The 15700-nt window shown below is 35.7% G+C and overlaps 1 protein-coding gene across 5 annotated transcripts; it reads right to left on the bottom strand.

Annotated features, from left to right (window-relative positions):
• Positions 1 to 983: 983 nt before the first annotated feature.
• MRE11 (DNA repair and meiosis protein (Mre11)) lies at positions 984 to 15073 on the bottom strand. Of its 5 annotated transcripts, none has more exons than XM_086457652.1 (26): positions 14870 to 15073; positions 14532 to 14647; positions 14376 to 14419; positions 13535 to 13670; positions 13039 to 13196; positions 12456 to 12546; positions 11352 to 11471; positions 11201 to 11269; positions 10897 to 10988; positions 10624 to 10726; positions 10416 to 10523; positions 10238 to 10300; positions 10099 to 10170; positions 9907 to 9984; positions 9764 to 9826; positions 8611 to 8673; positions 8438 to 8501; positions 7041 to 7123; positions 5981 to 6094; positions 5798 to 5875; positions 5282 to 5350; positions 4885 to 5156; positions 3434 to 3551; positions 2986 to 3165; positions 1998 to 2190; positions 984 to 1213 (listed from the first exon to the last, which is right to left on the bottom strand). In XM_086457652.1, exons 3-25 carry the CDS (start codon positions 14390 to 14392, stop codon positions 2044 to 2046), a joined length of 2358 nt encoding a protein of 785 aa, XP_086313778.1. In that variant the 5' UTR covers positions 14393 to 14419; positions 14532 to 14647; positions 14870 to 15073; the 3' UTR covers positions 984 to 1213; positions 1998 to 2043. The 5 variants fall into 5 exon arrangements, with proteins under 5 accessions (XP_086313778.1, XP_086313777.1, XP_086313781.1 ...); XM_086457651.1 differs by having other exon boundaries at positions 14500 to 14647; positions 14870 to 15072; XM_086457655.1 differs by lacking the exon at positions 1998 to 2190 and having other exon boundaries at positions 14500 to 14647; positions 14870 to 15068.
• Positions 15074 to 15700: the final 627 nt, after the last annotated feature.

Genomic DNA, 15700 nt, shown 5'->3' with positions numbered 1-15700 from the left:
CCTGTCCTTTTATGTACACAGATGAATGAGTACATATGTCTCACTAGGCATCAATATAGTACACTAGTGGGGCCATGGCTCGAAGCTTCATTCCATTTTTAGTGTTTTGATGAAATAATTGATTTCCTCGGATCAAAATGAAGTAACAAGCTATTGACCCCAAAACATTGAATGTTTTGGTTTGGAGATGCTTCGATTATATTGAAATATATCAATCAAGTTGTGTAGGTATTCTCCTAACTGAAATATTGTCTGAAGATGAAGTTTTAAATCTTGTGTGGGACCATGTAAATCAATCTGTTGTGTTGAACTTGCAAAGGAGACCCTACCAAGCATAAAATGTATAGAGTAGGCAATTTCGACCTACATCACACGTATGACTTCCTTTCTTTTTTCTGAACCCTAGATAACTAATGAAGTTAGTTCAAGTCTTGAGTTTTGATACTACGACCTGAGTTCAAAACCCACCTTCGCCTACAAATTACTAACCACTCACTCATGAAAACAATAATAATAAATAAATAAAAGAATGCAAGCTGGATGCCTTGCAAATCACCCAAGCAGGTCGATTTCTCACTTACAGTGATCTAAGAGATGGATTTCATCAAATGGTTTCGTCCCATTGATTGTATCTGCCACGTAGAGCTATGCATATTCCATTGATCATCAATTGTAGTTAGACAATGAGTTTCCACATAACATACTTTAAGATAACAATCTGTGGATTATATGAAATTGACCAATAAGAGATTGTTGGAAAGAAAATAACTTAAATTGTCTTAGAGATCATGGGATTTTTGTACCTTTGGTCTAAACAAAATTTGGAGTTTGCGGGGATTACTTTTGAAAACTTTATTTTTAATGGAACTCTTTTTGTAATCATTAATGTTTTAGCTTTTATTTGTTTTATAGCTCTTTGAGAGGCCTCCTCAGCCTCCTTGTACTTTGTCCCCCTTGTTTTCATCAATATATTACACTTATCAACAAAAAAAAAAGTAACTTAAATTGCAGAACCACTAGCGTGAGCTACCACGTTACTGTAACAATCACAACAAACAGGAGTAATGACAAGATGTATGCAAGGAAATTACACCTAACATTTATAATCTGTTCTAGCATATATAACTTGAAATAGAACAGTATTTGGGAAAACAAGCTAAGGGAATCTCCACTGTGGAGATCATCTCCTTAGAGCGCCATAATTCCGTGCAACCTGCAGAAATAGAAACAAAGTCAGGTCCAACTGTAATGTTTGAACAAGTAAAGAACTGTTACTCAACCGCACCATAATTTATGTTTTCATCGGGTCTACTCAAGTATGGAATATTTTGATCTCCAGAGATGGGGAAAAAATTGCACTATTTTTAGGGGTGATCTTGGACCATTGGATCCCTTGAATTATGTTGCATGGATTGAGTACAGCTGTCAGAGTTTGACATGGATTCAGAAAACCCCAAAAAAAATAAAATCCATGGACACTTTCATTATATTAAAAACAATGTAAAACAAAATTTATTTATATAAGAATGATGATAATAAGGATTATGTTATGAGATATCTAATGACATATTAATTACCTATGGACAAGAGAATACATGTATATGATGTGATTTTTTTATTTTTATGAAGAAAATTTCAGTTGGAAAGGATAGAATAAATAATTTTCTCAAAAACATTAACCAATATCTTGCAATAAGGAAAGGAGGAACAAAAATCAGATGTGTAGAACAAGAATTTGTGGAGGGTTGGAATCCAACATGTGTCTTACTTGGGTACTCCATCATTTTAGAAGAGTCCATGCAACATAACCTAGACTAAATCCTAAGCCTATAATTACAAATCCTAAGCAAAATAACTCCTTACAAGAAAAATACTACCAATAAGTCCCTAAACAAAAATAAAATTAATAAATAACCATATTTCCTATAGAGAACACCCTTCTTCAATCATTGATCCTCGCATCATACCCTTAGTTAGAAAAAGAAAGTTGACATTACCAACGATAGCGTAACTAAACATTCCGCATTCCCCACCCATTGCAGTTCAAACAGCATAGAGAACAATGCCATTCGGACAAGTTGTGATACGTACGAACGTTGTAGAAGTTCTCTTCGTGTGGTTCCAAATCCAGCGCTTAAGCCATTTGACCTCCAATTCCAGGGATCCAGTTTCATGGCCATAGTTTGTAACCTGTGCACCCAACAGCTTACCTCCCAGTGGTAATAGAGCCATGCGCTCAATAGCAAGACAGTGACAGTACGAAATAGACTTTAGTAGGCCCCCTTACCCACAGGTACATAATGAAACTTGATGCATTTTGACAGGGCCTACTACACTACAGTGTAGTGTAGTTAGGGCCTACATTTTCTCCGCAGTTTTCTATTGGCACACTACGGCTTTTCAACCTCCACTTGCCCAGAAGAAAAAAGGGTATGGATCGTTTTTGGAGCTAACCTATTCAAGCTCAGAAACTAGTAGCTTTTTTTCCTTACTAATAACAGCCTGCTAGAGAGATGCCACCCCAACCCCTCAAGGGGAGTCAAAGAGCTTGTTCTAGTTCTAGTTTCCTTCATAAGAGAGTTTCTCTAAATGATAAATCATTTGGGAGAAGTCAGTAGGGAATCAAATCAGCAACAATGTCAGTTTGGTTTCTTTCCTTAATACATATATAGGAGGAATGGGTTCGCTACCAACGGAAGGAAGCTATCAGCAACCGACTCAGGGCTTTCTATCTATAAATTGAGCCATTACCAAGGAACTAATTCATTCAGAACTCAGTTGACTGCTTCCATAGATAAGGCAGAGCGTCCTTGGCTCAGCATTACAAATTTGTAACAAATACTAAGGAGCTTTAAAGGCAGAAGTTGTGGAGGGCTATAGAAGCAGAAGTAGCACCTTAAATGAAATAATTTGAGGTCTAATTTTATTTTAAGAACTTGGAAAAAGAAGGAAATTTCTAAGGCTACTGAAAGGAGTAACACTTACCCGAGGTTGAGCTTTCTTTAATCTGTTTGGCATGTCATCATCGTCATCATCATCATCTTTGTTCATGAGCATCTTATTTGATGAAGAGTTATCTGATTTCCTAGCCCTCTTAGAAGATGAAGTAGCAGCCCTCGCAGCTCCCCTTTTACGCCCTTTACCTTGAATGTTTTCTTCATTCTCCTTAAAATACAAAAGAAAGAAGAAAACTTGATAATCACAAACCTATAGATTTAGAACTGGAGGAGAAAGAACAGATTGAGAACACTACAAAATGTGGGTTCCTGAGAAGAGTTAAATGGTATTAGTGCGTAGGATCTGGGATTTTCAAGGAATTCGACCACAAGATCAGGACAACGACAGTCAAAGACTGCTTGGTGTAAGTTTACATGGGCCACTCTCTTAATCTCAAGAACAATAGCATAAATCAGAACAAGAAATTAATCCGTACCGAACTCTCAAGGACCTCATTCACTCCAAATTCCTCTGCTTCATCACTTGGAGAATCCACATTATCTTCTTCATCCGCAATACTTCGGACTGTGGCTGATGCAGCCACTGATGCAGACCTGAAATAGAAAAGCAGATAGTATGAATGAGCACTGATAACTTTCAAGTTTACCTAAAAGCAATTTGAGAAACTTCACAGACAATGTCTTAATGAAGTGATTAATATAATACATATCAGATGTCCCACACTGCAAATGGGTGAAAGCAAAAGAAATGTGTAAAGAGGTACAACTCATTGTGTACCTTTATGTCAATGACTTATTATAGAAAAACAAAAATGATGAAAAGCAAGATCAGAGAAGACAGTTCCTTGTGCATAAAAAGACTATACAAAACTACCCGTTAGAGAGTTGGATAGGTTATTCACAGTACCAAGGATACAAATGTGCACAATACCATAGTTTGACCACAACTCAAAATGTAATTTATGGGGTCTATTAAGTCTCTTGAGGTCCCTACAGCATGCCAGAAACTAATGACAACTGAATAACTTCACATAACACAAAAGATAAAGTAGAAAAGATTTCATAAAGAAAACTGGGACAGAAATAAATATGTTTTGTGGTTACGTGAAAGTTGTCACTCAAAAAGGGAGGTGACTTCAGTAAAACATGCATAAAGGCAAGGGGTCAGTTAAAATTGATGGAGAGGAGATACCCAAAACTCACTGTTTCCTTTATCCTAATTCTATTATTCAAGAGCTTGGTGGCCCAGGTAGAGATGTATTCTGGAGAGTTGTGTTGACCCAACATGCATACTAATCAAACTAAAAAAGAAAAAAATTACAAGGGTATGATATGCTTGACAGACCAAAATTTTGGGCAATCAAGAAACATGTATATAATATGAGTAGTTGAGATGGATGAGTAAAGAACTCAAGCAGATAAAAGGATCCAAAAAGAGAGGGAGAGGTGAAAAGGGACGTGGTTTGACACACAGAAAATACTCAAAGTAGTATCTTTTAACGAAGGCTGTGGCTGGTATAGAATGGGATGGCAGAGCAGAATTTGCATAACCAACCCCACACAATTAAGACTACAATTATGATGAAAAGCAGATGTTTAAGTATCTCAATTGTAATTAGTGAATAACAAAAAGAGGCAATGTTCTCATACTATAGATCAAACTCTCATTCTCAGGATACCAGCTAGATAGAAATTCTTAGGCATTCTAATCTTCTATCGTTGAGTCAGGACATTGTTTGAACAGTATTAAAAAGAAAATTTATATGAAAGGTAGAAGGCTTGTCTTCTATTTATTATATGATGATATCGAACAATCAAAATTGTGTTTCCTCTTTCAACCTCAAATGTAAAAAAACTTATAAGGAGCAAATATGTTGTACAATTTTCAAAACAATTGGAGATATTGTAAGATAGTGCAGAGTCCAACCTCACAGAACGGCGGATGCTCATACTTGCATCAAGAGTTGTTTGCTTTAAACCCCCCGTGGCTCTTCCCCTTCCTCTGCCTCTTCCCCTGCCTCTTGTAGATGCCTTGCTTGTACCAAGTTCAGAAGCATCATTGGACGACCTAGCAGCCACAGATGACCCTTTTCTGCCTCTTGTAGCAGATTTTGAGCTTGAGAACAACTGGGTCGCATCTTCGTCATCACTAAAGGAATTTAAACTTCCAAGACCTGCTGGACTTTTACCTCTTGTATCCTATATAATTCAGAATGCAATCGTTGGAGACATATTGGATGACCAAGATGCTGAGGAGAAAATTCCCTGGAAAGGGAATTTTATTTGCAATTCTGTCAGATCAAAGCAACTGTAGGTATGTCTACCTGTAAACTCTGTGAAAAGGAAGTGAACTTTGCACCATCCTTAGACTGGGACCTTTGTTTTACACGTTCCTGCAAAAAAGAAAAATGGCATAGTGGCCATATAAAAATAGAGAGCTGCTATTGGGACCCACTTTTACTTGTTACACCCCAATTTCTTAAAATTCATCACACCACAATTAAATATGAAAGCACACTCTTCAAAGTTCAAACATTATAAACATTTGGCTCAAATTATAATCTCAACATTATAATACTCATTCAAACAATTTTAGTAGTTGTTTACTATAATGATAAGGCTCATATAAAATCCTAAACCCAAAAAATAAACTCTAGCAAAAAAAAAGAGCTTCTATGGGCACCCCAACTTTTACTTATACTCAACTATTCACTTATTTTCTTTATTTTTAATTGGGGTGTAATAAGTAAACGTTGGGGTGCCAGTAGCATCTCTCTAAAAATATTGGATATGACTAAGAATGTAGAGTAACAAAAACAACAGTATCAAAAGCTTCTTGCCTGCATGCATTCCCCGACTTTAAGAATTAAATCTTCCTCTTCAAACTTCAGAGTATCCGGTTCCTGAGAAATCTTATTCTGTGACAATACAAAATAAATGTTTAGTCAGAAAAATGTACCCCAAAAAAGCCCAAGGCAATAGACAACAGTTTCAGATAAATCAGGAGACAAAGGATTACTTACACGTGTTTCCTCAAGATTGTACTTCAAGCAAGAGTAGAAAGCCATTTTGTCATCCTTGTTAACAAAATCGTGCAATGCAACATCCAAATCATTGACAGGGAGGATCTCCATTTTCTGCAGAAACCAAAAGGTATTTTATGGTGCCCAGGAAAAGGAAAAAATCTGTCGACAGTCAAAACATCATGTTGTATTGTTTTCAGTATTTTACTTTGTTCAACTTCTGTATACGTAGACAGAAATAGACATTCCAATGCTAATGTTCATTGGATATGGTTATCGAGAAAAAAATAGCAAGTTCAATGATAAATTCCACTGAAGACAGTTATTTCCTCATCCGAATTGACCAGCCATTGGAAAGAAAATTAAAATGGGGATGCAAGTGACGTAGAAATATAAAGTATGCCACAAAACAGCTCTCTTCAGTACTTCTAAGACACAGCTGACATTGAAAGCCGAGTGTAACATACGCATATTCTAGAAGTGACAACTTTTTTTTTAATAAGTAAAAGATATTTTATTAAGAAAAATAGGTGGGGTCGACACAACCAACCCGAAGAAAACAAGCAAAAGCAAAAAAAAAAAACAAGAAAACCACGACCCAGGAACTCCCAAACACTACCCACCTCAAGATTACACACCCATCCCATCTTACAAGGAAGTCTTCAAAGAAAACACCCCTAAACCCCTCAAATAGCTTACACCAAAAATACAACAAAGCCACAAAGAAACATTAAAATCCAGCAAAGGCATCTCCTTTCCTTCAAAGATGCATCCATTTCTTTCCTTCCATAGGCTCTAACAAATGACAAAGGGAACCAGAGATTTCCTGGAGACTGGAGCTTGCTTGGTTATTTGGATGCAAGTCTGTTATAAGTCATATTCCTTTTTCTTGGACACATCATCAGAACACCAGTAAGAAATACTTTTAAAGTCCACCAGGATAACAAGAAAAGTATCATAAAAAGTTTCATGGTGAACTAGAGTTCCATAGGAAGGATATATACCACATGAAAACATAATATTGTACTTATGGAAGAACTGAAAGTAGAAGGTTGAGTACCAAATTACTCTCAGCAACCAGAGCCTCAATATTTTGTTGATTTAGTTCTTCTGGGCGAAGCCGATCAGGATCATCTGTCTTCTCTACAGTCCAACAAAGAATATAAACTTATCCCCTTGCATTTAAAATAGCAAAATGAAATCCCACAAATACAACAATGGATACCCAACAAAATTTCCAGGTAAATAAGACTATATTGTATGTCTAATGTAGTTCTAGTAGAGAATAATCTCTTTTACATGAACTTGAAGAGATTTACAGTGCAAAAATAAAGGAGGGCCAAAACAAGATTGCCAAAAGCTTGTCCAGATTTTTAAACTTGACCATACTTAGTAGAATCTCAGAATTCAAGATTTACAAATGAGCAGAAGACCACATGCATTTCAAATGCAATGTTACCCTAGACTTCTTGTAAATCAAACTTCCTCACTGTCTGATACTTCTTTTTCTCATGTGTGGGTACAATAGGCAAAGGTCTGTAGAGTGCTGCACTCCAGATCTTTTCACTATAGTATGAGATTTCTTGCCCTGCTTTGTACAGATCATCCATCTGATAGACGACTCAGCTTTGTTTACATGGTTAGTTCCCTTGTGCATGTCAACAACAAGGCAGCTTCTGATATCCATCAGCAATACAAGGTTTACAAAGAAGGCGACTTGATCAGGGTTTATCATGCAAACTGCAAAGCGAATGATTCAGCTAGCATATACAACGAACTGAGGGTGAAGAAAGTGGGAACATGAAGAATCACCAAGAAGATTTAACGACACATCGAAGAAACAGAGTTCAATGTCACAGACTTGTACAAGATAGGATTCAGGCCTTCACAAAAGATATAGCACTTTATATAATTGAATGCTCCTATCCCCAATGCTTTGGCAGAGTGTAGTTGATGATGAATGAAATAGATTCCCATTCATACAAAGCAGCCTATTATCGACTCTCTAAACTAAATCTGTAGAGTTTACATGGGTTCTAAGTTATGAGGAATTTGATGCAAAGATCATAATAAATGGATGGCTGCTTAGGCTTTACTTAGGGTTACATAGAATGGGCTTTTGCTTGCTTTCCGTAGAAAATACTTGGCAGACCTGATTCAGAGCATGTTTTTTCTCTTCTTATTTTCCCCTACTTGAATTCACTGGTTAGCTTCTTATTCTTCTATTCTCTCCAAGGGCTGCGTCATTCTAGTTAATGATAGTTCGACTACCACGTAGCCTTATCTAGTAATCAAGTGCTTTCATTGGAGGCCTTATTGTAGAAGAGAAAGGACACAATGTTCATCATTATTTAAAAGGAAAATCCTAGCGACAAAGATACACCATTTTAATCCAAGATCATGCAAGCAAACAAAGTAGAATAAGTCACTAGCAGACCAATCAATGACTTTGATTACCTCCAACAGATTGACGTTTTTTTGCAGCCTTTGAGAAAATAAGAATGTCCTGTGGATTTGCAACCTACACAATCTATGAAAAATCAATCAATTTAATAAAAAAAAGTTTCTCAAGAAACAGTGATATGATAACAATAGCTTTTGTAACTGTACTGAATGGTAAATGGAGCTACCTTCCCAACATACTTTTGCCCGAACCTTTGAGGATTTATTGTCATAAACCCAGAGTAGTCTACCTGTCAAATCATACAGAGAAACTAGTTGTGTTCATGACCGTTAAGGAACAAATGATGCAAAGTTGGATGCTATAAATCCTTATCCTAGTAGAATATAAATGTATTAACACTTATGAAGAAAGGATATCCTGAGCTTCATGGAATAATTATTATTTGGCAGTCAAGATTCAAGTACGAAGAATGGATATCCTGAGCTTCAAATCACACAGGATACCAACACAATTAACTTTTAGAGGTAATAATTTATGCTTTAGGATCCTGTTAAGGATTCATCAGTTATGTTAAACAAAAAAAATGTAGACTTATCTATCTAGCAGAACCAAGATTACGCAATTCAGATCAAAATCGAGTGAGTTGTGACCAAAATATGGACAAGGTATACATCCATGGCAAAATTGCCAAGTTCATTTCTTCACGTTCATGCGGATTTGAGCAAATTACTTTTTAAGATCTATGAGATATGTTCTAGATATTTGAACAGTTGTAATTTACGAAAAGACAGTTGTCTTTTCCTTTTTAGTTCTCAATTAGAGGGATGAGATTAGAATATATGAAAATTTGAAATTACGAAAGGAACTTTGGGATCTAATGCCTTGGAAAATTATACATATTTGATGTAACCATTTTTTAAGAACTCCTACGAATACAATTTATGTTCCCCCAAATGGGGTCATTCTTCTATATACGAGTGATTTACAGAGTGTAATTGCAAACATCATTTAGTGCAATGCTAATTAAATCATGCAGTTTAGTTTGTAGTCTTTTTTTTCCTCAATGCATCATGCCACATACTTGATCTTCTTCCTCTAAATAAATCCTCTACATATATTTTTCTTTTGGAACAGTATTCCATTCATTCAGTTTCCTTAACTCCTAGTCCTGATTGAATCCCCACACCTTTGTTTAAAATGTGCACATGTTATCCTTTGCTGCAGTTTAAATATTGGGTAAAGGACACGACTCTTCATCATTTTACTTATTGGATCCAAAAGGACTTCACCCCATCTTTCTTTAATAAAGTAGAAGGGAAAACTCATTTCAGCTACAGAAGCAGTTTATTTTTATACTTTTACAGGTAAATGCATCATACCATGAAACAGGGAAAATGAGGGGGGGAAAATTGAGCACAACCAAATTGAACATAATGGAACCACTGCAAACATGTTCCCAATATTTAGGCAGATATTTCTTGGTACCACAGTTTTGGAAGATCAACTTATGATATAAGAACACCTTTATTCGAATCAACGGAAGTCTGAGCTCAGACCTACTGACAGCCTTTTGGCTAGCTTTGTCAATCAGATCTCTGACCTGAAGCAATCAGAACTTATTATCAATTAAAAAAATGAAAAATATATAGCTGCCAAAGATTATAGTCATTGCGTGACGACAAGGAAGATGAAGGACTAAAAAGTGCATTATCACCACTCTGTCCAAATGCTCGAGAACGGATGTTTGATCATTGGGATCAATGTCAGATTCATCCTTCAATACAACCTAAATCATGAGCAATGATTAGTTTTGCAAACATTCAATGAAGGAACATAAAATGCCACTAACTTACCTCAGCATATTCGAAAGTTCTCACTGACTTTAATGGTATCTTAGTTGGACGATACTGATTTCCCTATAACCAAAGCATCAAACATCGTATGCACCATGTAATGAGATGGAGAAAAAAAATCCAAAACTGGATTTAGCAAATAAGGAATGATAAAAACAACATTTTGTACCAAAACAACCTTAATTTCTAACAGAAGTACATGCTTAGGCTTTGATTCCCCTTCGATTAATGACGTTGCAACAGAAGAGCCTGGCTGAGTAATATGGAAGCCCATCCCAGAAACTTCCTGTTGAAATCAGAAGCCACCTTTAATAAGAAACTACAAAATAAATAACAATCAGGTAACAAGATGGATTAATTCATGGAGAAAAAGCTATAAGACGCACCTGAGGATCAACAAGGCATTCATGTTCATGTCCCCACACTATGAAGTCCAGAAATCGAGGCAGGAAATGCTCATTTATCGCATTTTTAGGATTTGACTTTATTCTACAGAACACGGTAATTGGTTACTGAATGGTAGTCAAAAGGATGGACATTTTTAAGTTTCCCATTACAGAAAATATAAATGCTTGTATTCAAGGTTGGGTTCCAGAAGTTCAAGATGCGTCTATTAGTTTTCCTTTCACCCATTATTGAATATAAAGACAATGAAAGACCTGTTTTGATGGAGGACAAGAATGTTGAACCAGTCTGATACTTGACACCCTTCTTGAGCTTCAGGTCGCATCCATTGTACAGCATGTGGTGTCTAATGTATTAAAAAGTAAACCAAAAATAAGTTAGTATAGGGCAGCATTGCCCAGATGACCTTGTTATAGTTGGTTGACTGATCACCTCTACCTCTCTCGCAATATGCTTTCCTTTTTCAATTTCTCGGTCATACTGGACACCTTTGTATCTTTGTTTCTCTCTATTTGTCTAAATGAATCATATTCACCCAAAAAATTCAAATAACAATACCTGAAACATTCTATTGAGCCGTTCATCTCTAATATTACCAAGTCCATATAAAGCCACAGCTGTTGAACCCTGGGATACAGATAGAACAAGAATTTTAAGAGGTGCTGTAAATAAGTTACTCTCCCAAGAATAAAATCTTATTATCACAGACCTTCCTGATAAGTATAGGACAAAGAGTGATCTGACCAACACCTGAGCCTCCAAGGACCATTTTCCCAAAATAGTTTACAAGATTGCAAGCAGAAAGGATATCAATTGCAGAAAGATTGTCCTGTCAAAACAGTACAGATGACAATTTTGATCACGTGATGATAGAAAAACTGGTAAAGAAAAGGCAAATTTTAAAGGTCAATTGACTAGCTCACAAGAATCTACCAGTTATTGATATTTTGGAACTTAAAATATTAATAGATGTACAAACTACAATCATCAGCTGCATCCCTACAAGCCCAATATGAACTGCCTACAAGACCCACAAGCAGAAGTCCACAATTTCCACTGACAAGTGGTTTTTGTTGCTTAGCCATAGTTTAAAATATCATCTTCCCCCATATCCACATCCATATTCGTTGTCTGTTGGGGGATCTGGAAGGAGAAGAATTGCCATGTATTTGATGGCAAGGAATGGATCACTCAATGCCAGGTATTTTCATTTCATTCATTAATTTATTTTTTTGGTGTAAAGTCTTTAAAGATTTCTTGTGTAGGTGGGAGTGGGTCTTTAGCATTTCTCTTGAATATGGTGTTTGGCAGATGGGTTCTCCTTTTGTATTTAGGTTGTTCATCTCAAACTCATTTTATGAATAATTATATATTAAAAAAAATGGTTATAGATTAACTTAGTAATCCCAAATACAAAGAATAATTCCCCTCGTCCCCCCACCCCACCAAATAGAGTAATGAATAAGGTCGTTTGTTCTCTCCTTTGTTAACTTGCACAGACAACGCCTGTTTGGGATGGTAAATATCTGCCAATCAAATGGTCTAGGACAATTGTTTTATTCAAAATGGTAATCCATACAAAGATAACGTTCTTCGATAGCACTAGAATCTTCAACAATGCAAGCTCAAACTTCTCCAAGATATTGATACAGTTTTTTTTTTTTTTTTTTTTTCTATTCTTTTGTTGTTTTGATAGGTTATTAATGCAGGATATTTAATATGTTACAAACAAGAAAGAAGAAGCCCAAATGCATGAAACCACTAATGTGTTTAATAGATATAAAGATATCAATTTGTACAATCCTTTGCATACCACTCCCGCAGGATCATCATGATTCCCATGAATACTGAATACTGGCAAGCCGACATTGAAGTGGGGATCTTCATAATTCACATGACCGAATCTGAATAAGCAAATTGGAAACTTTTAGAATGTATAGACAACTTTGCCTACAAATTGGCAGCTAATTTATTCGGATGAAAGAGTGGGAAAAAACAAAACAAAGGGGAAACACAGGGAAGTTTTCCAGTGATCTTAATGATGAAAAAATAAATCTCCAAAAATAAATCAAGCCATTCTATGTGACCAAACAGACTTTAATTTTTTATATACTTTTGAAGCCGGAATGCAAAAATAAACTAAAATTAGAAAAGGTACTCATCATTTGAAATAGCTTAATTGCATGAAAATAGAATAAAAATAATAATGAAGGGAATAAAGTTTCAGAAGTGGGGATTGGAAAAGAACTCAACCTGATCCAAAGAAAATTAAATCACAACAAGCCCCAAGTCAGAGCAGGGACTCAGTTTAATGGGTTGAGTCATACTAATGTCTCATGTTTCTGAACAATTAGCTACAGAAAATACAAAAGTATGAATGCATCAGAAGACATTACACATTTGCAAAGTTCACCGTCTGATCACTGACAACTTGGAATGGCACTGGTCGATCATTAAGGCAATAACGACGGAGTATCTCAATGGCCTTTACTAAGGTTGATCTTGAAGGCTTATTCTCATGGAAAAGATCGCCACCGAGAAGTAAGAAGTCCACCTGCAGTCCAGATTGAAGTCAATATAATGCACATCAACTGACTGTTTCATGACATTACACACATAGACAGGGAGAAAAATATTTTCTTAGATACAATGATATAGAAAGGATAACAGAATTTAAAAAGATAAGCTACATAGATGTTGGAAGAAATGGCTAATAGTACATTAAAAAAATGAAATTGAATTGTCAAGTAATGCTTAATGAAGTCAACAAGACCATTTACGAGAAGTGGTATCAGATATGGAAGCAAACTAGATGCATTGAAGACCTAGGAAAATATAGAATGGCATACGAAAAATAAAGGTAGTGTGAGATAGGCCAAATGTGGGTATTACTTGTTTTTGCTCTGCTATTGAGCATATCTCTTCAAATGCTTGAAACGAATCCATTCGACGTATCTCATCCTTCTCCATATAACCGAGATGGCAATCGGTTGCAACAAGCACTCGAAGTGTGTTGTTGGCATCCTCCCTGAAAGTTCTTTCATTATATAAATGACACAAGTACACTTGGGTAACTATATATAGAATGCACATTGCCAACAAAACAAGCAAATATCATAAAACATTTTTATCACATTCAAATTTCATGCCAAAAGCTACACGGGAAATGTACTATAAGATAGAAAATGTGATGGGTTCAAACCATTGAACCCACTATTCTAAACAATCCAATAGAGGAAGTTGTAAGAACCACCGCGTTGGGGTTTCTTTAGGATGCAACTGATCGAACCATTACACCCAGTTCGACTAATTTTGGGGAAATGAGATTTCGCTGGTGGGGCTCACCAGTTTGGCTGGCCCGAATGAATGAGGAAGTGCCACGAATAAAAAGATAAACAATACTAGAGTGACTGCACAGGCCACTGCATTCAACACTGAGCTGATGTGGACCATAGATGCTTTTCATTCGTATCTCAAGGAAATGCACATAAGGTTCTCAGCACGGCTCCAAGTCAGCGTGGTGTTGAAAGTAGTGTCAACGGAAATCACTTTAGCATTTTTCTTAAGAATCCATGGGGCTATTAGCACAAACAACAAAATAATCTAATATTTGATCAAATACAAATCAAAGTGATCTATGGGTAACAGATATTTCATAAGCCCTATTCCCTAATAATCTGAAATTATGATTAAATATTTGTCTCCCTGAAAATCATGAGAGAACAGATTTTACCGTGAAGAGTCTCCCATTTGGTTGCAACTGAACCTCTTTAGATCCTAAAAACAGATTAAAAAAAAATTGTAATTATACATCATGGGCAAAATAAACTAGTCTATTAAAGGCATGTAATCCATACTGAAATTTGTGTCTCAGTTACGAAGATTGAACTTTTAACACCAGAGATTTGAGTTTGATTCAGTGTTTTGGAGTCCACCCAAGGTGAACTTAGTTGATTAAGAACAACTGGGGGATGATTCAGCCAAAACGAGATCAAAAATGAAACCCTGAAAATTAACAATAATCATATATTAATAACTGATAGAACACTACAAATATGAATTCAGATACATTGAATTTCATAAATAAATCAATATGAACTATGAAGTATTTATTACTTATAGAGGAAGAAAAACCCTAAAACAGAGACATTTCTAAAGAACGGGGCGAGGAACCAGAGAGAACTTGATCGAATAAGAAAAGATTTGAAGAGAGAGAGAGAGAGTCACCTTCCTGCGTCTTCTATAAAGCCGAAACGAAGGAGATTGGATTTGGAACTAGCGGAGCTACGAAGGCAAGTGGTGGCGGGAATTTAAAATGGCGCAAATAGGATCAATGAATATGCAATGATGTTGGGCACATGATTGATTAATTCTATCCGTCGGATTAGATAATTTTTTATCATAGATTTGAAATCATAAGTTTTTTATCCATCAGTTTGATCCATGATGAAAATGTCCAAATTACAATCTTATAATTTATAAATCACCAATCATCATCACTCTAATCAAATAAATGCGAGGACCTAGGGTATTCCGATAAAGATTAATCTTGAAGGGACCTCAAGATTGTATCACATATGGTACATCTTGATGTGAAAGTGTGTAAGAATCATATATGTTTTTCATTGAGATACGAGTCAAAAAGCATCGATGATTCCTATACACATTCACGTCAGAATAAGCGATATAAGTACAATCTTAAGGTCACTGCAACATGACTCTTCCACGATCACAAAGTCGAGTTTTCTCTCTTTCTTTTTTGTATTCTGGTACTATCTTCTTTACTATTATAATAAGAGAAGGCAGAGTAGAAGGGATTGGACACTAAATTTTAGATCTCACGGATGCTTCCTATTTTTACATTTAAACTTAATATAATTGGTTAAAAACCTGAGAAAAATATCGTATTAAAATTATGTTAGTTAATTTTTAAAATTACAAAAAATATCTTTTTAATTATATAATATTCAAAAAAAACCCTTAATCAATGTCTTAAATTAGAGATGAGCTCTTTTGACACACGTGCGTTTGTACATGCCACTTTCTAATTGTAATTAA

Source organism: Akebia trifoliata, chromosome 11, assembly GCF_017979445.1.
Source record: "Akebia trifoliata isolate Shusen 1 chromosome 11, ASM1797944v1, whole genome shotgun sequence".
Taxonomy (NCBI): domain Eukaryota; kingdom Viridiplantae; phylum Streptophyta; class Magnoliopsida; order Ranunculales; family Lardizabalaceae; genus Akebia; species Akebia trifoliata.
This window is presented reverse-complemented; position numbering and strand designations above follow the sequence as displayed.